This window comes from Podarcis melisellensis (assembly GCF_964234715.1).
Source record: "Podarcis melisellensis genome assembly, chromosome: 7".
Classification (NCBI taxonomy): domain Eukaryota; kingdom Metazoa; phylum Chordata; class Lepidosauria; order Squamata; family Lacertidae; genus Podarcis; species Podarcis melisellensis.
The window spans coordinates 3374834-3399287 of NC_138539.1; the positions used below are offsets into that span (position 1 = coordinate 3374834).

General features: G+C 48.7%; 1 protein-coding gene across 3 annotated transcripts in view; it reads left to right on the top strand.

Moving 5' to 3' along the window:
• ARHGAP39 (Rho GTPase activating protein 39) overlaps positions 1 to 24454 on the top strand; it is a 194266-nt gene that overhangs the window by 142991 nt on the left and 26821 nt on the right. For 2 of the 3 annotated variants that reach the window (XM_081918708.1, XM_081918707.1), the window contains exons 5-6: positions 6694 to 7255; positions 14658 to 14750. In XM_081918708.1, coding sequence (XP_081774834.1) covers positions 6694 to 7255; positions 14658 to 14750 — 655 coding nt within the window. The remainder of the gene's footprint in view (positions 1 to 6693; positions 7256 to 14657; positions 14751 to 24454) is intronic. The other variant, XM_081918709.1, reaches the window with a different exon arrangement.

A 24454-nucleotide genomic window follows, 5' to 3' on the forward strand; every position in this document is an offset into this window, starting at 1 on the left:
TTGGAGATGCACCAAGTCCATCTGCCCAAACCCCAGCCAGTGTTTATCTGAAGTTGCGCTCATATAAGGCTTTCTTAGCTGACATACAGAATAATAACAATTCAAATTGGGGAAGGACGGGCCTCTCAATGTTCTTTCCCCTGCGAAGAACGACGCTTTTGAATGCACGCCTCTCTCTTTCCTCCCCCCCCCCTTTGATTTTCTTTTATTTCATTCTATAATAAGAGAGAGCAGCTATGGCAACAGATAAAAATTAAAAGATGGGAAGCAAGACTGTGAGGTAGGGCTGCAGGATGATTAACCAAGCCAAGTGCAGCGCTTAAGCGAAGATTGCCAGGGTATCGAAATCTGAGGTTTTGAACCGTGTCCTGGGGTTTTTCACTTCTGATCTTGGAAGCGCTGAGCAGCTGACATTTACACACACACACACACGAAAAAAATAGCTGGAAAGTATTTTGATTCTGGGAAATGAAAGGCTTTGTGTGAATAACATAGTGGGGAGAGGATTTCAAAGAAGCTCGGATGAGTCATACTTTGAGCAGGCTGGTGCTCTGCGTTGCATCAAGGGGCCTGTTCTGATCTTCCGCTCTCCCTTTCTCTCTCTCTCTCTAATTCATAAAGGCACCCTGGAAGGGGCTTCCGAAACAAATTTCAATCTCTGTTTGTTCATTTGAACCTGCTCTTTCTAAAGGGAGAGCATTCTCCTCTTCCTCTCTACGCCAAGCAATCCAAACCCTTGGGGGAAACGATTCTCTGTTCAGCAGCCTGGTGTTGCTGGGAGATGGAGATTCAGAAGAGGAAATCCGAGCTGCAGAAATAGAAGACTTGAAGCCCCCCTGCCCTCAACCTGCCCCCTCCCCAGGCCTGTTTAACATGGGCTGTCAAATGTCATCCCAAGCAGGGAAGCTTTCTTCCTTGGCTGAGACTTCAAGGGATAAAGGGGCAGGGTTCGAAGCTCAGTGTTTTGCATGCAGAGATGTCCCCGGTTCTGTTCTTGCCACCTCCAATTGAAGGGACCTGGGAGGAAGTCATTTGGCAGATTCAGGTTTCGGAAGAGCTGCTGCCGGTCCGAGCAGGCAGCATTGGGATAGGCGGACCAATTCTCTGATCTGGGGTAAGGCAGCTTCCCTTGTTCCTAGGGCTACTAAAGGAAGGGAGCTCCATAATAATAATAATAATAATAATAATTTATTTACCGTCTTTTTTGCTCTATAAGACTCACTTTTCCCCTCCTAAAAAGTAAGGGGAAATGTGTGTGCGTCTTATGGTGCGAATGCAGGCTGCACAGCTATCCAAGAAGCCAGAACAGCAAGAGGGATCGCTGCTTTTGCTGCACAGCAATCCCTCTTGTTGTTCTGGCTTCTGAGATTCAGAATCTTTTTTTTCTTGTTTTCCTCCTCCCAAAACTAGGTGCGTCTTATGGTCTGGTGCGTCTTATAGAGCGAAAGATACGGTATATCCCGCCCTCCCCAGCTGAAGCCGGGCTCAGAGCGGCTAACAGCAATAAAAGTAACACAGCGTTCTAAAATCAGTATTCTAAAATCAATTCAAAATCAAATGGCAACCACTGGGCCAGAGTTCTACAAGGATTGCTAAAGGAGGGGGTCCGTTTTGCAGGCCCTGCGGAAAGACGTCAAGTCCCACAGGGCCCTAGTCTCTTGGGACAGAGCGTTCCACCAGATCGGAGCCACAGCCGAAAAGGCCCTGGCTCTGGTTGAGGCCAGCCTAACCTCCCTGTGGATGTTTTTGTTTGAAGACCGTAAGGTCCTCCATGGGACATACCAGGAGAGGCGGTCCCGTAGGTACGAGGGTCCTAGGCTGTATCAGCATCCATCAGCATTCAGCAGCTGCCAGTAGAATAAAAGAATCATAGAGTCAGAAGGAAGTCCCATCTAGCCCACCCCCCTTCCGCTTAACAGCCAGACTCACTGACCCCACTGCCGTAAGGGCATGAGATCAACCCCATCTACCTGCATGCCGAGTCGCTGATCCAATTCGGTGGATGGATGGTACCCGTTCTTGGCTGATGGGGGGCAGGGAGAAGGGAAGACAATTGTGATTCCTGCATTTCATGGGGGTTGGTCTACATGAGCCTTGGGGGTCCCTCCCAACTCTTAAGATTCTGTGAGAGCCATGGCAGATACGGTGAGCCAGAGCTGAGCAGCTGATGACCCCTCCATCTTGCTTTTTTCCTTGCCCAGCTTCCAAGGAACACATGCCATTTCCAATTTCCTTGTGGGAGCCATAAGAGCCCCTGCCCATTTTGAGACCCAAGGTGGCCTGGGGGACCTTCACCTCAACGCTCCTCTGCTTCCTCCCCGGCCCACAGCTCTTGGGAAGCTCTCCAAAGCCCTTCCACCCCCGTGCATGTGTTTCTTCATGTCTAGATTACTGCAGTGCGCTCTGTGTGGGGCTTCCCTTGCGCTTCATCCGAGAGCTGCAGCACAAGGGCTGAGAGGAGTGAGGCCTTGGGCATAGAACAGAGATCTGCCCTGGTTGCCAACTACCCATGGGGGCAAGTCCAAGGTGTTACAGTTAGCATTTGAAGCCCTTAACAACTTGAAACCACTTTACCTGCAAGATCGATGGACAGAACTGGCACCGTTGGGGGTGCTGCATGACACCCGTTCCACGTTTGTAAGAATTCGATATTTTAGTGCAGCAGCACTTGTCCTTTGGAACTCCCTGCCAATTGATGTCTTCCCTGTACAGTCATACCCCGAATCTGAAACGCCTTGGCTCCCGAACGATCAAAGTGAGTGTTCCGGTTTTTGAACATTTTTTGGAAGCTGAATGTCCGGTGGGGCTTCCGCGGCTTCCGATTGGCTGCAGGAGCTTCCTGCAGCCAATCAGAAGCCGTGCTTTAGTTTCCGAATGTTTCGGAAGTCGAACGGACTTCCAGAACGGATTCCATTCTACTTCCAAGGTACGACTGTACTCTTTTCAGTGCCTGCTAAAAACAGCCTCACGTGGACAGGCTTACTTAGAAAGCTGACTTGACTTTTGATTTGTTCTTGATCTATTGCTATTTTAACTTTCCATATGTCTTAAATCTATTTTTCTTAGCAATGATTTCATTGCACTATCTTCTCCTTTTTTTTTGGTAAATCGCTTTGAGGTTTCTTGACAGTCGAGCAGAGTATAAATTTGATCAAGTTAAGGGGTGTTGCTTTCCCCCCTCTGTTCTCTTGTTCCCCTCTTCCTTCTCCTCACTCTCCCTGGAGTTTGGGCTTCTCAGCTCACCACCCATCGGTCGGCTTTTTTGCACAGCTATTTATGGCGCTCCAGGCCGATCCCAGCGCACGTTTAGATGTGTGTGATTTATTATAAGCCGATTCCTGGTCTCTTTGCTCCCTTGCTTGGAGTCCAAGGCTGTTCTCAGCTTTAGGGATGAGTATGTTTGCGTGTCTTTGCTCCCAAGCCCTCCCGATGTTTGGAAACGATTTGCTAAGCCCCAGATTCTTTGGGGCCTAAGTGGGAGCTTAGATGGCGACTTTAAAAGCCTTCAGATCTGGGTAATTAAAAATACCCCTGGCAAGGATTTGATTGCAGTGATAATATAACAATATGCACATGTGTGTTAGTGGCGCAGTCAGTGACCCAGCGAGAGATTCTTGTCTTCTCCAGAGGATCTCACCTTTAGTTCCTGTGATCTAGGGAAAGGGAGAGTTTATTTAGGCCCTTGGAACTACAAGCTGCCTACACCAGCCTTTGTCAACCTGGTGCCCTCCAGATGTTTTGGGTGACGACACACGGTGGCCCGAAACATCTGGAGGTTTTGCCAGGTTGGCAGAAGCTGGCAAAAGCGAAGTCTGGCCTAAACGAATTAACAGAGGAGCTGAGCCGCTGCAAAACGCCACGGTTTGCTCTGCCACCTGTGAGCCACTCCAATGAATATCTCCATGACAGCTACCATTGTTCAGAAAGCATCACTGGAGATGATGCAGAATGGAAGGGAAGTCCTATAAGAAGGTATTTAGGCTTTCCGCAGGGGTGTCGTACACACGGAGCGGCAGGCAGAAAGGTCCAGCCTCAGTTTCCCTGGGATCTTAGGCAGGCATCTGTCCCCAAGCTATTACTCAGCTGTTACTTTTCTAGGTGCAAATAAGAGATTTGTCCCCCAAGTTCTGACTCTTTCCCTCCAAGTGCTATCAATTAACCAGCTCTAACTATGGGTCCGGGCCACAAAATATGGTTAATAAATAGAGGGGGAGATGATTCCAATGTCGGCCAAATTTGTGGGAAAGTGACGTCACTGGTGGGACTGTTCTGCAAAAGAGGCCCTAGATCAGCCTTTCTCCACCTGTGGGTCCCCAGATGTTGTTGAACTACAACTCCCATCACCCCTAGCTAGCAAGGCCAGAGCTCAGGGATGATGGGAGTTGTAGTCCAGCAACATCTGGGGAACCACAGGTTGGGAACCGCTGCCCTAGATGCTGTTTGTAACTGGCCAAGAGGGGTGGGAAGTTGGGAAGTTGGGAGGGTTTCAACTCCGGGGCAGGTAATTATTATTATTATTATTATTATTATTATTATTATTATTATTATTTATTTATACCCCACCCATCTGGCTGGGTTTCCCCAGCCACTCTGGGCGGCTCCCAACAGAATATCAAAAACACGATAAAACATCAAACATTAAAAGCTTCCCTATACAGGGCTGCCTTCAGATGTCTTCTAAAAGTCTGGTAGTTGTTCTTCTCTTTGACATCTGATGGGAGGGCATTCCACAGGGCAGGAGCCACCACCGAGAAGGCCCTCTGCCTGGTTCCCTGTAACTTGGCTTTTCACAGGGAGGGAACCGCCAGAAGGCCCTCAGCACTGGACCTCGGTGTCCGGGCTGAATGATAGGTGCTGGTCACTTACTTATTTACTTTATTTCATAAAATTTATATGCCACTCGGTGGTAAACAACAGCAGCAACCTCAAAGCGGTTTGTGGAAAAGCTAAAACAATAAAGTCACCCAAAAGGAAATTGCTATCGAAAAGTTAAAATAACAGACTAAAAACAGATTAAAACTCGCAACAGCTTTCTTAGCATCTGGGGAGGCCTTTATGAACAAAACCATTTTTAGCAGGCACCAGAAAGAATATAGTGATATCGTAGAATTGTTGAGTTGCAAAGGGACCTCGAGGGTCATCTAGTCCAACCTCTGCCAATTCAGGAATCTCAGCTAAATCATCCATGACAAATGGCCATCTGATCTTTGCTTCAAACCTCCAAGGAAGGAGAGGCCACCCTCTCCCAAGGGAGAAAGTTCCACAGTGGGAGCAGCTCTTACTATTATCAATCGGCAGGGAGTTCCAAAGTGTAGGTGCTGCCATACTAAGAGATCGAATTATTACAAATGCAGAACGAGTATTATGTGGCGCCTGCAGCAGTGGCATCTCTGCTGATTGAAGCGGTCCAGTGGGTGTATATTGGGGGCAATCTCACGGGAGGGGAGGGGTCCTTCTGTGTGCAATACAGGGGGTTGGGCTAGATGACCTTTGGTGGACCCCTTCCAGCTCTGCAATTGAATGGCATCCAGCAGGGTGGATTTGATTTAATTCAAATTACGATTTAAATCACTAGTCCTTAAGACTTGATTTAAATCATTTTTTTTACAGAAGGACTCTTTCTTGCTGATATAATCTTAATATTTACAACCCGATGAAGGTTTCATTTTTGGTATAATAATTTTTCAGAGTAGTTATGCCAAAAATCATGATTTGGTTAAACTATTAGAAATACACAGAGAGATAATTATGAAATTATTGTGAGGTTTAATAAGTTAACTGTTTATATTTGGGCAACTTTTCTGCTGTACTTCATTGGAAGGAGAAAAATAACCATTTCCTTAATAACAATTTAAACAATTTATCTAACTAAAGCAATAACATTATAGCATATGTATCCATGTTTGTAAACTGATGTGATTAAACATTAAAAAAACCCAAAAACTTAGACTGAGTTTTAGCACACATGAAAAACTTAAAGCAAATCCTTATTTCCTGATAAATAGCCTTTGGACTAAGGGACGTGGGTGGCGCTGTGGGTTAAACCACAGAGCCTAGGATTTGCTGATCAGAAGGTCGGCGATTCGAATCCCCGTGACGGGGTGAGCTCCCATTGCTCGGTCCTTGCTCCTGCCAACCTAGCAGTTTGAAAGCACATCAAAGTGCAAGTAAATAAATAGGTACTGCTCTGGCGGGAAGGTAAACGGCGTTTCCGTGCGCTGCTCTGCTTCGCCAGAAGTGGCTTAGTCATGCTGGCCACATGACCAGTACGCTGGCTCCCTCGGCCAATAAAGTGAGATGAGCACCGCAACCCCAGAGTCGGTCACGACTGGACCTAATGGTCAGGGGTCCCTTTACCTTTACCTTTATCCATGTTTGTTAACTGATGTGGTTAAACATTTAAAAAAACAAAAACTTTTTTTTGGTACACATGAAAAACTTAAAACAAATCCTTATGTCCCAATGAATAGCCTTTGGTCCATAATGTCACTTAAAATAGAAAACTACCTTTAGAAAGAAATTTTCCTCCAAAAGCATTTTATTTTAAAAATCCAATTTTAAAAATCTGATTTAAATAATAATAAAAAAACTTGAGTTTTAAAAAATCATTGATTTTTATCCACCCTGGACTATGTAGGCAGGTTGCTCTGCCCGCCTCGTCACTCTTTCCTTGTCTCTCTGTCCCCCTTCCAGTCGGAGGACCTGGGCGCCTGCGCACAGTTTGAGAGCAGCCGCCAGAACCGGAACATGATGCCTAGCACCAGCTGTGTCTTCCCCACCTTCAACCTGCGAAAGCCTTCCTCGGAGACGGACATCGAGAACTGGGCCTCCAAGCACTTCAACAAGCACACGCAGGGCCTCTTCCGCCGCAAAGTCTCCATCGCCAACATGCTGGCCTGGAGCAGCGAGTCCATCAAGAAGCCCATGATCATGACCACCGACCGCAACGTCAAGAAGGAAGCCTGCGAGATCTTCAAGCTCATCCAGATGTACATGGGGGACCGGAGGGCCAAGGCGGACCAGCTCAACGTGGCCCTGGAGATCGCCACCAAGGGCTGGAGCATGCAGGGTCTCCGGGACGAACTCTACATCCAGCTGTGCCGCCAGACCACCGAGAACTTCCGCTACGAGAGCCTCGCCCGGGGCTGGGAGCTCATGTCCATCTGCCTGGCTTTCTTCCCTCCCACGCCCAAGTTCCACTCCTACCTGGAAGGGTACATCTACAGGCACATGGATCCGGTGAACGACACGAAAGGTAAGGCAGCGAGGAAGGGGAAAGGCGCACCTGGTCAGCTCAAGGTGTTAGGAAACGTTGTCTGCCCTATTCCGAGGCAAAGCAAAATCCAGCATGAGATCCGGCACGAAACGAGTTTGGTGGCTCTTGAGCTAGACATTGCTTGCGCACGGGGAACACACAAAGCACGAGGGTTTCTTTCTTTCTTTTCAGCTTTCCCCCGATAATATCGGCCAAGTAAAATAACCCGAAAGGGTAAGGGCTGGAATAGTTGCTTCGTTTCTGTAAAACAGCCACCTTCTATAAAACACCGTGAATGACAAAAAAATAGGCCGAGCAGCACAACTGCAAGAAAATTCATATTGCGTGGCGAATTCCTGCCCCCCCCAGTGGAAATAAAGACACATTACACAATTATTTAAGGTCAATGGGCTAAATATGGCCACAACTTTATTGGTTACAGGTGATGAGCCGCATTGGCTTAGGCATTGATCCTAACCGACTATCTGGCTTCAGGAGTCCACTTGAAGTCCGGGAAGAGTTAACCACCAGTAGGGGGAGTCCTGCTGATGCACATCAACTAGGGACTACTTCGGGGTCGCCGCTAGGGGGCGTGTCTTAGGCCCTCACCTCCATTGGCTTTGGACAGGGCCACGGCCCCCAGAATCCTTTATCGGACTACCCTTCAATATGTGGGGCAGGTGATAGCACTTCCTCCCCTCTTCCATTTACAGAGCAATACCAATGCCTAACCGCCAATACCAAGTAAGTTGTGACGATTTGCTACGAGGTAGGCAAAAACCAAGTGGCTGGTGCCAATTTGCCAAGTGGAAAAATTCCTACCAGGCCCCTTAACGGCGACCAACCAAAGTCCATAACAAGCTCAAGGAACGAAAACCTTATAGGGTGGGAAGGTGAGAAAAGCAGGAGCAGTTGGAGGCGGCAAAAGAGGGGGATCCCCGGCTGCTCCTGCCTTAAATAGGGCAGGCCACGCCCCCTGAGCCAGCCGATTGGCTGTCCAGGGGGTGACGCGGCCGGGGATTCCCTCAATTGCGTGGAGGCTGAGAGCCAGCCGCCGCGCACATGGTGAGGGCCTGACGCCCGCAATGCCACCTCCTTTGTAGGCGGAAGTGGCTTTATGAAATTTCACAAAGCGACACAGCACTCATGATCCGCCCAACAATGATAGCAATGTTAGCAAGCTTCGCAACGAAAAACAAGCAGAGCACCATTGAATTTTGATGGTGCCCTTGCGCCGGGGGGTTTCCGGACGGGTTTTGTCTTGGTTGGAATCTGAAGAAATGACATCACTGCCCCTGAGTGGGCATTTGGAAGCCCCTGAGTCAAAAGCGAAGACCAAGGAGGGTGGGGCTCTCTCCCCCCGGCCACCTTCCCTTGGAAACGTCAGCTGCTGCCTCTTTTGCAAACTTGCGTTTCACCCTCGTCCTTCTAAACTGCGTCATTTCCCTATAAATGTCAGCTGCAATATGGCAGTCCTTGAATCATCAGTGATCTCCCCCTCCCGCCTTTTGCAATTGGGCTCTGCAGTTAAAGCTGGTAATTGGCTATCCTAGGCTCTGTTAACACACGGCTGTTATTCTAAATCATTAAGCAGCAAACCGCATCCCGGCTCCCCACCAAAGGCCCTCCCTCAGCTAATGTTCTCCGCCTGATGAGCAGCAGGAGGGAAATGATTTCAATAAAGAGATGTAGAAATGCATTGCTCCCTTGCCTTTTGCCCTTGGAGACAGCCTCCTTTGGACCGAACAGGATGCACGACCTCCACACGGCCCCTTTCGGCAGTTCAGCGTGCAGGAAGCAAGTCCAGCCCAAAACTTGCTTTTTTTTTACGCTGCTGCCTTTGGCTCCACTTGAGGACAGCAAGTCCCTAGTCCTCATTGTCTTGCAGAAGGCGGGCTTCGTAAAAAACGCAGGAAGAAACGGCAGTGGGGAAAGCAGGATAGCTCAGTCCTGGAACCTCCCGCTTTGCATGCAGGAGGTCGAGAAATGCAATTATTGGCCTGGCCAGTTGGAAGGAGTCTTGGTTAGCAAGGCTGGTCTGTGAAGCATCAGGAGAGCTGTCATCAGCTCCCCATTTGAGAAAACATCTAAAACATTTGGGGCTTTAAAGTTTAGAATGATGGTTCCCAAATAGCCTTGCCACACCCCACACCCCCGCCAGACAACTTATAAATCGCTGAGGGTCTTAATGACCACTTAATCATTTTTCTGCCGGTTGTCGCAACCCTGAAGCAGCCTTCAGATGTCTTTTAAAAGCCAGGTACAGTGGATGCTTGGGTTGCGAACGTGATCCGTACGGGATGCACGCGTGGGTTGCAATTTGGTGCTTCTGCGCATGCGTGAAGCGCGATTTAGCACTTCTGCACATGTGCGACTGCCAAAACCCGGAAGTAACCCATTCCGGTACTTCCGGGTTTCGGCGGTCTGTAACCCAAAATAACGCAATCTGAAGCTTCTGTAACCTGAGGTATGACTGTAGTTGTTTATTTCCTTGACATCTAATGGGAGGGCGTTCCACAGGAAGGGCGCCACTACCGAGAAGGCCCTCTCCCTGGTTCCCTGTAGCTTTACTTCTCGCAGGGAGGGAACCGCCAGGAGGCCCTTGGAGCAGGACCTCAGTGTTCGGGCAGAACGATGAGAGTGGAGACGCTCCTTCAGGTCTACTGGGCCAAGGCCGTTTAGGGCTTTAAAGGTCAGCACCAACACTTTGAATTGTGCTCAGAAACATACTGGGAGCCAATGTAGGTCTTTCAGGACCGGTGTTATGTGGTCTCGGCGGTTGCTCCCAGTCACCAGTCTAGCTGCCGCTTTCTGGATTAGTTGTAGTTTCCGGGTCACCTTTAAAAGTAGCCCCATGTAGAGCACATTGCAGTAGTCCAAGCGGGAGATAACCAGAGCATGCACCACTCTGGGGAGACAGTCCGCGGGCAGGGAGGGTCTCATCCTGAGTACCAGATGGAGCTGATAAGCAGCTGCCCTGGACACAGAATTGACCTGCGCCTCCATGGACAGCTGTGAGTCCAAAATGACCCCTAGGCTGTGCACCTGGTCCTTCAGGGGCACAGTTACCCCATTCAGGACCAGGGAGTCCCCCACACCTGCCCGCCTCCTGTCCCCCAAAAACAGTACTTCTGTCTTGTCAGGATTCAACCTCAATCTGTTAGCCGCCATCCATCCTCCAAATGGGCTCTGGTTCCAAATTTAGGGGGCAATTGCTGCCACCTGCCACCCCCTTACCTGTCAATTGTGCCCAGAAACGTACTGGGAGCCAGTGTAGCTCTTTCAGTACCGGGGTAATACGGTCTCGGCAGCCACTCTCAGTCACCAGTCTAGCTCTCGCATTCTGGATTTATTGCAGTTTCCAGGTCACCTTCAAAGGTAGCCCCACATAGAACACATTGCAGTAGCCCAAGCGGGAGATAACCAGAGCATGCACCACTCTGGCGAAAGAGGGCACAGGTGGGTAGGGTTTCAGCCTGCCTTGCTGGCTTTTAAAATTTGACATGGAAACGGAAGAGCAGTAATTAGGCGTGATAATTGAATAGAACCTCCAGCTTCAGGGGCAGTGTAACTCGGGCTGTCAGCTGCTGGTGAGCAATCAACAAGGGAAGGCCATTGTCTCCTTGCCCCGCTTAAGGGACACCCAGAGGCATCTGTCTGGCCCCTTTGGGAAATGAGGTGTCGGGCTTGCATTTCTGACATTGCTGAAGAGACAGCGATTCCCGCCAGCAAAATCCCACTTCTCCTGGCTGGTCTTGACCGGTTGGGAGGAGCATAGATCCACAATGCAGCTGTTCACCCTCTTCTTAGGGTGCCAATCCATGCCAACTGGCCAAGGCTGAGCCTCCTATAACCTGCGATGTTGTTGGAATGAGATTCTGCAATTCTGTCTGAGCGTGCTTGATTTCACCTGCAAAGAAGGTGGCAAACCCATCGCAGGAGGCAGGGCTTATTTGGGATATCAGTAACTATCGGGCACATTGATTGGCCCAAGGAGCACGACTCCTTGCTTTCTTTCCTTCCACCCACACACGACCTGGATTTCAAAGCCGGTTGCCGTGCTGATAATTACCATTGAGAATTTGCTACGCATGCAAAGCCCCCCCCCCCCCGGTTTGCAAATTAGCCTGGAGCAGAAAGAGCGCTGATTGGTCGAGCGGCCGCGATGCCACCAGCACACAGTTGTGTCATCCTTGTGCAATAAGGGGGTAACAGTGGGACTCTCTGTCTTTTCATCTCTCTCAAGTATGAATCTGGGGGCACAGAGTGAATAATGGGGAAAGGGCTTTTCGCTCGTTTTATCCAGGGGAGTGGAAAGGTTTCAAAAGGGGAACACCCATGATAATAATAATAATAATAATAATAATAATAATAATAATAATAATAAAAAATTATTTATACCCCGCCCATCTGGCTGGGTTTCCCCAGCCACTCTGGGCAGCTTCCAACAGAACACTAAGATACAATAGTCTATTAAACATTAAAAGCTTCCCTAAACAGGGCTGCCTTTAGATGTCTTCTAAAAGTCTGGTAGTTGTTTATTTCCTTGACATCTGGTGGGAGGGCGTTCCGCAGGGCAGGTGCCACTACCGAGAAGGCCCTCTGCCTGGATCCCTGTAACTTGGCTTCTCGCATCGAGGGAACCGTCAGAAGGCCCTTGGCACTGGACCTCAGTGTCTGGGCAGAATGATGGAGTTGGAGACGCTCCTTCAGGTATACTGGACTGAGGCCTTTTAGGGCTTTCAAGGTCAGCACCAATACTTTGAATTGTGCTCGGAAACGAACTGGGCGCCAACAGGCACACACAAACACACCCAAACACACCGGTGGGTCTGAGCCACACCGTGAGCACATCAAACTCGTTTCTTGCACATTGTTGTGATCCATTGCTGGATTTTTATCTCTGGAAGCCTCACAGTTCAGGAGTGCCAGTAGTGATCAGCACCATTCTTTCCCATTCCAGCCACTGGGGAAGAGCTGGCCGCATCTCCACCTGACGTATGCTAGTCGAGTCCTCAATTCATTTGTATCTGTGCTCCACCCTGTGCCATTTTATGTTAGCAACAGCCGTGCTTTCCCTGCCGCTGGAGTTGTGTCACTTGGAAGAGCTCCTGCACAGTGCCAGCCCAAGGATTCATTCATTCATTCTGTCCCCTTCCGCCTCTGAGTAGGATGGATCGGGCCCTGGAGAGAATAGGGGTTCAGGGCTAGTGGTGCCCATCCTTAGTTAAGATTCTTGCATCTGATGGGGGTTGGACTGGGTGACCTTTGAGGTTCCCTTCCACCTCTATGAATCTTGGATTCCCCTTTTATCTCTACCATCACAGAGTATTATTTATCTTCAGCGCAATCCTAGATGTCGCCAGGGCAGTTATAAAGAGTTAGGGAGTTCTATTAAAATCCCAGTGGTTGTTGGGTGTGTGGGCATGTTTAACTCGCCTGGGTAACCTTCCCGAACCTTCTGCCTCCAGGAGTTTGGGGCTACAACTCCATGGGGCTGGTGGGAGTTTGTAGCCCCAGACACCTGGAGAGTCCTAGGATAGGGGAGGCTGTACTGAAGGTATTTCTGGAAGGGTAGAAACTCTCCTCCAGTTGGTCAGCGTAGTAAAAAATAGAATAAAATGGCAAAGTGGCCGACTCTGGGGTTACGGCACTCCTCTCACTTTACCAGCTGAGGGAGCCGGCGTACAGCTTCCGGGTCATATGGCCAGCATGACTAAGCCACTTCTGGCGAACCGGAGCAGTGCACGGAAACGCCGTTTACCTTCCCACCAGAGCAGTACCTATTTATCTACTTGCACTTTGTGCTTTTGAACTGCTAGGTTGGCAGGAGCAGGGACTGAGCAACGGGAGCTCACGCCGTCGCGGGGATTCGAACCACCGACCTTCTGATCGGCAAGTCCTAGGCTCAGTGGTTTAACCCACAGCACCACCCACATAGAATAAAAAGAATAAAAAGATAGGGTAGAATAAAAAGAAAACAAGTTGACAGATATAGTGGTACCTCTGGTTGCAAACGGGATCCGTTCCGGAGGCCCGTTCGCAATCTGAAAAGAACGCAACCCGTGCTTGCGCATGCGCGTTGCGATTTGCCGTGTCTGCGCATGCCCGTGACGTCATTTTGCGCATTTGCACATGCGTGAGTGGCAAAACCCGGAAGTAACCCGTTCCGTTACTTCCGGGTCGCCACAGGACGCAACCTGAAAACGTGCAACCTGAAGCAAACGTAAATGAGGTATGACTGTAATATTAAAATGGCAGTCGCAGGTAGCCAGAGATGATCGACCTACAGACAGGTTGAAATCCTGCTGGGATACAAAATGTAAATTAATAAAGGTGACATTTCATCAGGATTGGGGTTAGAGAGATCACCTGGGGCGGGGTGGGCCACTGGCTTGATCCAGAAGGCACTTCTTACATTCCTTTGTGTATCTCACTTCCACCTGAGGTGCTTGGAAAAGCATCCTTCCCCCGGCCCTGATCCCTGGCTCAGCATTTCGCCTGAACCAAGGAGGGTGGTTTGTTTTGCTCTGAGCAAACCTGCAGCCAAGGCTTGTCCTCAGCTTACAGATCGTAGCTTCTTTGAGCAAGACACACCAAGCTCCTTGTTTTGGTTGCAACGCATCCTGGCCCCACACCGTTACTCACCTTCCTGGTTCTCCGTTGCTCTCGCTTGCAGTCATTACGGAGTCAGATATCAATTACTGCGTTAATTGTGACACCATCCTCGTTTCACTATGTGACCCTCGATTGGATGGGAATAATCCATGAAAGGGGAAGCACCAGAAGTGAGTGGACAGGGTGGCGCTAAATAGGTTTGAGAGATTGCAAATTGGGTTATTAGGTTGCTTTTATTTTTATTATATATTTTCAGGTTTTATTTTTTTTATTTTGTTCTGTGAACCGCCCTGAGATCTCTGGGTATAGGGCGGTATATAAATTTAATAATAATAATAATAATAATAATAATAATAATAATAATAATAATAATATATCTGCAATATTTAAACTTAGGTATTTAGGGCTGTGAGGCTCCCACCCCACCAAAATCACTAGTTTCTACCCCACCAAATTTAAACAAGAGTTTAAACAAGACCATCAGCAGGTCCTTAATGCAGACCCACTCCATCCCAGCAATTCTTCAACGCCACTGGTGCATTCTAGCTCCTCTCCAGTGACACCCAGGTAAGGTGCAGGGAGAAAAGACCAGCCGGCATCGAAAGCAGAGCTGTCTTGCTCATTTTTTATTTTATTTTTATTTCCTTTATTTTCTTCTTCCTGTGTTTGAAATCCGTACCTACCCCCCCCAAAAAAAACCCCACCCCAATCCCTCTCTTTCTCTCTCTCTCTTGCTGTCTTTGTGTTCCATTCCGTGGTCCTCATCGTTCTGTTTGTTCCCCAGTGACTCTGCACATTAAAGAACTCCTGGAAAGGAACAATAAGAAGTCGTCCAAATTGAGAAAGAAACCCAAGCCCTATATGGAGGAACGCCATGGTAGGGTCTGTGTGCTCCTGGAGCACCTCCCTCTCTCCTTTAGACATAGACGCCAACTCCACCGCCTTCTCTCTTCTGCAGCTTCCTTGCCTCCACTCGGCTCCCCCCTTATAACATCGCCTTCACGCTTCTCCCCTCTCTGACACCCTTTCTAACCGCTGACGTTTCTGGGTGCCTCTCTCTCTTTCTCTCTTAGCAGCTCCGCGGGAAGAGCTTGGGGTCGACCGCTGCCCGTCGCGCTTCTTTTCCCAGCAGGTGCCAACTTGGGTTTGACCTCCTGAGTCGGGCGGCTGCCGCTCGAGGCCCGGCGCTTGGGGTGGGCGCAGCGGCGACGTGGAGGGGACCCTGAAAAGGGGTCGCCCGCTGCCGGTCACCCAGGCAGGGCTTGTTCGCATGTCACACGGCGGCGTTGCACTCGGATACCGCGCCGTATCTGACCACAAAACCCAGGTGGCTGTTGTGCACAAGTTCTGCGGGTTCTGTGGACTTGAATGATTGCAGCTGCGAGAAATATTATTATCCCCGATGATAATGATAATAATGACAATTAGCCTATGATTCTTGCATTGCAGGGCGTTAGACTTGATGACCCCTTTTTTTTGCTGACGGGGTGGGTTCCCTCCAACTCTACAGTTTTACAAATGGTACCTCGTATTACAGACGGGATCCATTCCGGAGGCCCGGCCGTAACGTGAAAAGCCCGCAACTCGAAGCGCCGTGTCTGCGCAGGCACGTGGCGCGATTTGGCGCTTCTATGCATGCCATAGCTGTCGATGTTTCCCCCTTTTTAAGGGAAATTCCCTTATTCCTAATAGGGTTCCTCGGTTTCCTTACCACTTGATGATGGAGCTAATTCTGCATGCAGAATTTCCGTAGGTTCATTCTGGCTTACCGAAAGATCCGGCAAATTCGAAAGCAGCCGATGATGTCGGAATCCACCCCTATGCTAGTCCTGGATAGCTCAGTTGGTGAGATCATGGTGCTGATAACGCCAAGGTTGCAGGTTCAGTCCACGTATGTGGCAGCTGCATGGTCCTGCATTGCAGGGGGGTGAGATAGATGACCCCACGGGGTCCCTTCCAACTCTGCGGCTGCCGTAGAGAAGACCAGGATTCATCAGCCTTAGCCGGTGAATTCCAGCCGCGTCGCCTCGCCTCTAATCTCGCTTCCCTCCCCCTGCACCTGTTTGAACAAGCCTTCCTAATTTATTTAAAGCGCGCGCATTAACCGAAGGAGATTGTGCTGTAATTAACTGGAGCTGGTTAACGGGGAGGCCTGGATCTTCCTTGCAGGTGTGCATAACCTCATTTAGAGCCTAGTCTGTGTTTAAAAATATCCGTGCGCTGAATGTCGTGCAGTCGTGGACCGAAGGCTACCTTGGGGATTCTTCTGTTTTTATTTTCTAAAAATGACATCTCTTCGCAGCCCTAGTAAGGAACATTTCCGAGGGTGTTTTCTCGGCGTTGCTTTTTGCCTCTTAATCCCTAGCGTTCAGAACCAAGGCTGGATGGCGGTGCAAAGAGGAATGGCATCCGTTTCACATTTTGCCAAAGCGAATGGTCTGCGAAGAGTTACAGCTGAAGGGGGCTTGTCCCAAGAGCCCTTTATAGGGCCGGGGTACCAATCCCAAAATCATTCCACAGGAACACGGGGAGCTGCCTTCTCCTGGATGCTTTAGTTGAGATTCCTGCATTCCCGGGGGTTGGTCTCGATGCTCCATGGGGGTCCCATCGAGGTCAGCGTTGCCCACCCGCTGTGGGAACCACTGAACTAGATGGATCTTTGGCCTGATCCAGCAGAACTTTTCTGACGTCTAGCCCTAGAGGGTGCACAGGGGTCTTGGAATCCTCTGAAAGCGTTCCAGGGAGCAGAGATTCTTAGAAGACTAGAGTAAATATATGAACGATTTGAAAAGTAATTCTGATGAACAGATGACGCTGGTAGGACTGCAAGAAGTTTTGTAAGGTGGATTATTTGAAATACTGCGAAAGACTATGAAAAGAACTATTAGTTAAATGTAATATAGAAATTAAGAAACGCAGAATAAGTGATAAAGAACGGAAAATCATCAGAGGTGTTGATGGAAGTCAAAAATATTGTATAAGATGAGAAGATAGGTTGCATGACTGTTGGAACTGGTATGTTAAAAAACGAATAAAAATGTGTGTGTGTGTGTGTATGTATATGTATATGTATGTATATATGTGTGTGTGTGTGTGTGTGTGTATGTGAAAGCGTCCCAAAGCAATGCTGACAGCAGGATTCTCATTCCTCTGTTTTTCCCTCTCTTCCGCTCCGATGTCATAACCGTTAGGCAGAAACTTGACCTGCCGTCGTTCCTGGCTATTTTTGGACCTGTCCCCCTCAACAGTATTCAGCAGATATTGTGGACCACATTGTCCTGGAGTTGGAGGGGGAGAAGCGTTGCTCTTGCTTCCAGCTCAGCCCATTAAAAGTCAGATGGTTTTATTGCTAGCAGGTTTGCAGCCCGTCCTGAGCATTGCAACAGATTCTCAGGGAATCAGTTGCACCATTCGCAGGAACATAAAAGCCTGCTCCCCAGAGACCGTGAAAGGAGAAACTCTCTGCTCTCTGGCTCGATCAAAAAGGGCTGAAAAGGAGTTTTTGTTTGGGTTTCCGGACCTGGTATTGCCTGTGGGTGGACGTTTGGAACAGGAGACGTTCCCACTCTTTCATTTTTTGAAAAACGAAAAAGGCCAGCCTGTTGAAGATCAGTAACCTTACCCTTCGTTTTTCACGTGGGAAGGCATTCCTGAGAAATAGTTTCATGTGCAAAGACCCAAAAGCTGCAGCGTAAGCGGAGGCAGAAGTCTGTCTTGAGCACAGGAACTGCTGCTCCAAGTCAGCTTCCTTGTCCTGCTCCCTTAAGCCCCACCCCCTGCCCCCCAACAAGCACATCCCTGCTCCCCATAAGTCATAACATTATGGGCAGTGGTCATGGTTTAAGCCTGTGGTTTTTTGGGCCACTGTCTCCTTGGTTCCATAAACACATTCCCAGTGCCCCCTACTCTCTAAAGAGGGGAGCGGGAGGTGCTGTGGTCTAAACCACCGAGCCTCTTGGGCTTGCCGATCAGAAGGTTGGCGGTTCGAATCCCCGTGACTGGCTGGGCTTTCATTGCTCTGTCCCAGCTCCTGCCAACCTAGCAGTTCGAAAACATGCCAGTGCAGGTAGATAAATAGGTACAGCTCTGGGAACCACTGGGTGGACCTGGCTACCCTGGAGTGGGAGAACCTCAGGGCCAGGTGTGGCCCTCCAAACCTCTCTACCTGGCCCTTGGGACTCTCCTCAGGCCATGCCTTCTCAAGCTGTTGTTTAGTCTTGTCCAAATCTTCGTGACCCCCTGGACCAGAGCACGCCAGGCCCTCCTGTCTTCCACTGCCTCCCGCAGTTTGGTCAAACTCATGTTCGCAGCTTCGAGAACACTGTCCAACCATCTCGTCCTCTGTCGTCCCCTTCTCCTTGTGCCCTCCATCTTTCCCAACATCAGGGTCTTTTCCAGGGAGTCTTCCAGGGAGTCTTCTCTTCCAGGGTGGCCAAAGTCCTGGAGCCTCAGCTTCAGGATCTGTCCTTCCAGTGAGCAGTCAGGGCTGATTTTCTTAGGAATGGAGAGGTTTGATCTTCTTGCAGTCCATGGGACTCTCAAGAGTTTCCTCCAGCACCTTCTCAAGCTACATGTCCCCAAGCCACAGCTTTACCTTGCCAAACTCTGCACCCTCTACAGAAGCTTTTACCTGCCTGCGATGATGCCTCTTATTCACCTGGATGGAGAGGGAAGTGTTTGTCTTTGCAAAGCTCCAGTGTGGAAACTGCAGAATAAGAACCGCATTTGCCCAACCCGTGTTTCACCACTTGCCCTGCTCACCTCCACTGGCGTTCGGCCCTATGAGACCTGCCCACTATTGGTTTGCAAGCCCCTCCGCAGAGGCTGGCCCCTCTCACTGTCCTCTGAGCTTGCTTACCTGTAACCTCCTCTGGCTGATATCCAGACAGACCAGGGAGATTTTGATAGGCGAAATTTCCCAAGCATGGGCAAAATGCACAACCCCTCCCTCCTGCTTCCTCAGGGGAAAGAAAATAAGTCAGAAATCTATTTACATGATGTTTATTTCTGACATTACAGCACTAGAGAAAAACATGTCCTTTCAGTTCAGTTCTTCTAGCACGTCTGACAAACTTCCTGAGCATGCGCACACAGAAGGTTTCAAATTACACTCTTCACAAAGATTTATCCAGCCTGTGAATGTGAATTCTTCTTTCCCACAGATAGGCACATCATGTGATGTCAACAATCTGGCTGTGTGCTGCTGTGATGTTTCCATATACTGACACCCACAAAGGAATGCAACCCTCTTCGTGGTGAAGGTTCCCCACCTCTTGCATAGGCCATTGTTTACTGTGCACAAGCAAGATTTTCAGGGCAGGTGGAAGGAAGTCCCTCTTTTTTATATATATATTTATTAATTTTATAATAACAAAAGCCCCCAAAACACATCGCAATCAAAATTTTAAATCATACATCTTCACTGACTTCGCTCCACTCCCCCTCCTGGTTCCATTATTTTATACTTATTCATGCACACCCATAAAATCTGAACTATCCCATTTTAAAACCGTATTCATGTTGTTACAAGCGACCTTTAAAAGTTCAGCTAATGTAAAAACCTATACACAAAGCTTGCAAAATATGACTTAAACGTTCCCCCCTTTTTTTTAAAAAAAAGAGAACATTGTCCTTTTTCTTTCTAGGGTTTCAAATTATCTAATATGTCCTGCATAGTTCATTAGTTGGTTTTGCCAATCTCCTTTATTTTCTTTGGCGGCGGCTTCTTCCTTCTTTAGGGATGGTCTAGTCTTGGCCTGGCGTCCACTCTCAGACGCAGGGACAAAGTCTTTTGCATGGTAAACCCGTTAAGTCCCTGTACCTTTCAAAATCATAGCTTCTGGTTGTTGTTTTTTAAAAACAAAAGTCATTTTCAACATTCTCTTCAAATCTTTATATATCACTTCCCAGGCGGAAGAAAGTCCCTCTTTGTGCAATGCAGAGTTACTGTGGCACTTCCTTCTCCGGCAAGTAGCAGTGGCCATCAAGCTCGGTGGCTTTATTTCTTTTTCTTTTTCCCATTTTTTTTATTGATAACAGCAAGAAAAAAAGAAAGAAAAAACACAAATACCAAATTACACACAGGAATAACCATAGACACATAATTTTCATAACAAATAATGAAATTTAAATTGGTCTTAACACTAAAGACCCAATCTCCCATCTAGTCCATATTTTAATTTCATATTACTTATTGCCAATACACACTTTTATCATAATTAAACTTTTTCTTAATATATCTAATTTCTTCTATCTACCTAGGAACTATTACTGAAGTTCCTCGAATGCTGCAACAGAATTTAAACTACTATATTTATGTTTCAAATATTCTTTGAAAACCTCCCATTTTGAGACAAATTCCTGTTTTGATTTATTCTTTATTTTTTCTGATAGTCCGTCTAATTCGGCATATTCTGTCAGCTTTTGGATCCAATCTTGTATAGAGGGGATTTCATTACTCTTCCATTTTGCCGCGATGAGAACTCTTGCTGCCGCTGTAGCATATAAAGAGATACCCTTCCTCTTTTGTGGAATAACCAGATCTTTTATTCCCAGGAGGTAGGCCTCTGGTTTTTTTATCAAAACTGGGTGGCTTTAAAATAGGACTGGGAAAATTTGTGGAGGAAGGGATGGCTGGTAGCCCTGATACCTGGGTTCTGCCTCTTCGGTTTGAGGCAGCAATGTTTCTGAATACCAGGAGGGGAGACTGCTCCTGCGTTCGAATCCTGCTCCTGCGTTTCCCTTTGGTTGGCCGCTGTGAGAACAGGGTGCTGGACTCAATGGGTCCGTGGCCTGACCCAGCCGCCTCTCCTTATGTCCTTACTGCTTTTGCATCTTGACCTCTCCTCCCACAGAGCAGCTGCTTCTTTCCAAAGCCACTGGAAATATCAGTGTTGTGCTCCTGCTGCTGTTACTTGCTGTGCATTGCTCCAGAGGCCCTTTGATGGAGATCCTAGCTAGACTGAGCACCGGGGACCCTTGTCCTCTTCCTCTCTGGCAGATCTGGATCTTGCCTCTTCCCCAACCCCTGGACACATCGATGTGTCAGTGTCGCCCAGAGATCCCAAGAAGCAGAGGAAGACAAGCGGAACAAACAAGCCTTTGCCAAGACAGCCAGCACTGGGGGAGCTGACCCCTTCAGACCCTGCTCACAAGGAGACCTCCCTGGCGAGCTCCAGATTTCTTTTTTCTGTGGGGAAGACGTCTGGAGAAAGAAATGCCCCGGATTTTCAAACGCCCAAGGAATTTAATGTGGTTCAGAGCAGGCGAGGTCTCTTTCTGCATTGCTTTTCCAGAGGAACGGTAGATCTGAGGCTAGGGATGGACAGAATCTGTATTCTCTCCTGCATGCAATGGACGTCCTGGGTTCGGGATATGGGGTGAGATGGCCTTTAGCTATCCTGGTCCGAAGGTGCACAGGGCTTAATGCACCTTATTTACAGGACCGCCTCTCCTGGTTTGCCCAGCAGAGGACCTTAAGGTCCATGATCAACCATAGTTTAGAGGTCCCGGGCCCTAAGGAAGTCAGACTATCCTCCACCAGGGCCAGGGCCTTCTCAGTGGTGGCTCCGACCTGGTGGAATGCTCTGTCCCATGAGACCAGGGCCCTGCAGGATTTAACTTCCTTCCACAGGGCCTGTAAGACAGAGCTATTCCGCCTGGCCTTTAATTAGAATTCAGCCTGATCTTTTATTCCCCTTCCTTCCCTCCCCTTTTTATGAAGATTACCCGCTCTGGGATCCCACAGCTAATTCTCCCCTGGTCTCCTCGCTGGCCCAAGTAGGACTAATTTAGCCAGCTAGCCCTGGTGATCTTCTAATGTTTATTGGATGGATTTCCCCCCTAAATTAATTTTTGATTTGATTGTTATTCACGTTTTATACCTTATTTTTATGCTGTTTTTTGTAGCATCAATTAAGTGTTTTAAATTTGTTATTAGCTGCCCTGAGCCCGGTTTTCTGAACCAGGAAGGGCGGGGTATAAAGAAAAAATTATTATTTATTATTAAACTTAGCTCAGTAGCTAATACGGCAGCTGCTGCAAGCCTTCAGAACTGGCAGTGGCAATAATCTTCCCACTGTGAGCAGTGTGTGTTAAACTGTGGAACTCCCTCCCACAGGTGATGGCCAGCAACTTGTACAGCTTTAAAAGAGGGTTGGACAAATTCACAAAGATGGAGGAGAGGACTATCGATGGCACCTGTAGCAATGCCAGTGCCACCGATCAAAGCAGAAATTAAGAGCCCTGGCCTTGCCCAAGGCTTCACTCGCCCTTTGTCATCTCGCTTCAGATCTCAGCTGTGCCTTCGCCCCCATGAGAAAATTGATGTGTGGTTGCTTTGCAAATATTTGCCTCTCTGGCTGTTTTCTCTTTCTGCCCACCCGCCCTGCCCTCGCCTTTCCAGCTCTCCTAGTTGCATCCTAAAGGGAAAGGAACGTGACCTTGGCTGTTGAGGTAGGGAAAAGAGACACAAGAATGCTATGCTGATTGGATTTGACTATCCCATAAAATCCGCTGTCTCTCTGCATTTTCCCACACCCCAGGAAATCCACAGAGATCGATTTGCACAGCTTTCCTGCTGAGGTGGAAGAGCTGTCCTGGGGACTAATCCTCTGTGTGGGACTTAACTGGAGCCCCAAAGCTTCCCCTTTGTTTTTAAAAGGAACCACCTCATCCTGATTTTAAATATTCACTTAAAGGTAAAGGGACCCCTGACCATTAGGTCCAGTCTTAGCCGACTCTGGGGTTGCGGCACTCATCTTGCTTTATTGGCCGAGGGAGCCGGCGTACAGCTTCTGGGTCATGTGGCCAGCATGACTAAGCCACTTCTGGTGAACCAGAGCAGCGCATGGAAACGCCGTTTACCTTCCCGCTGGAGTGGTACCTATTTATCTACTTGCACTTGGACGCGCTTTCGAACTGCTAGGTTGGCAGGAGCTGGGACCGAGCAACAGGAGCTCACCCATTCACGGGGATTCGAACAGAAATCGTGCTCCGGTGGCGCAGCAGCAGCAGGAGGCCCCATTAGCTAAAGTGGTGCTTCAGGTTAAGAACAGTTTCAGGTTAAGAATGGACCTCCGGAACGAATTGAGTACTTAACCTGAGGTACCACTGTACATTATTTACACAATGAGCCCCACGTGATTGGCTAATTCCGGGATTCACCTGTAGGCCAATCAGGTTGCGGATTCACTTCCACCTGGAGCTGGATTGGGTGGCTCCTGTGGACTAATCAGACTGCTGCATTCTGGGTCCTATTGTTCTAGGACCAATCAGACTGCTGCATTCTGAATCCTATTGTTCTAGGACCAATCAGACTGCTGCATTCTGGGTCCTATTGTTCTAGGACCAATCAGACTGCTGCATTCTGAATCCTATTGTTCTAGGACCAATCAGACTGCTGCCTTTTGGATCCTATTCAACTCAGTACATAACAGGGTGGCTAGCAGGTTAGGAGACAGGGCCAGCGCACTTCTGGGAGTCAAAGGGTCCATGCCTGTTAGCTGCCGCTGCCTCCACATGGCATTTCTGCTGCCCGAGATGCTCCTCTGTGAGCAAGGCTGTGTCTTTAATTGGATTACCAGTCCCAGGGGGACTGTGCGGCCAGCATATTAATAGCCACCCTTTCAGGAAGATCAGAGCTCTTGGTCACATGCTCACAGCCCTCCAGGGTAACTTGAAGGTCACTCTGTGGATGGATTTTCTCTCGTGCGGGATTTGGCCGTCCAAAATCCGTATGGGAATCTAGCCAGGGTGCTTTCCGCATGCTGGGTTCGTGATCTTCCAGGAAACGACATTCCCAAGGCACCTTCTGGGCCTCATTGCCTTATTGGTTTGCAAAAATTTGGATAACCCGTTCCGATGATTGCATACCTGGGTACCAGAGAATACAGAGCCCCTCTTGCATTATTTAAGGTTTCTCCACCATGAACTTCTTGGGACGCGGGTGGCACTGTGGGTTAAACCACAGAGCCTAGGACTTGCCGATCAGAAGGTCGGCGGTTTGAATCCCCGCGATGGGGTGAGCTTCCGTTGCTCGGTCCCTGCTCCTGCCAACTTAGCAGTTCGAAAGCACGTCAAAGTGCAAGTAGATAAGTAGGTACCGCTCCGGCGGGAAGGTAAACGGCGTTTCCGTGTGCTGCTCTGGTTTGCCAGAAGCAGCTTAGTCATGCTGGCCACATGACCTGGAAGATGTACGCCAGCTCCCTCAGCCAATAAAGTGAGATGAGCGCCACAACCCTAGAGTCGGCCACGACTGGACCTAATGGTCAGGGGTCCCTTTACCTTTACCTTACCACCATGAACTTAAACCAATGTGTTTAATATTCCCAAAGGTTCTTGGGAATGATAAGGAGCTGGCGCTTTGCACTGAAGGCAGAAAACTGCCTTTTTTGTGGAGGGGTATAAACTTACTGCTTTATTGAATTTTCATAGCAGGTAGTACAGAAAAAAAACCCAAAGAAATACGTAGCAAAAATAAGTATGCAGGTTCCCTCCCTGGTTGCTCGCTTGTATTTTGGTTAAATTAGCATTAAGAAAGGAAATCCGGCTCATACTACTGGGGCAGTCAACTCACTCACA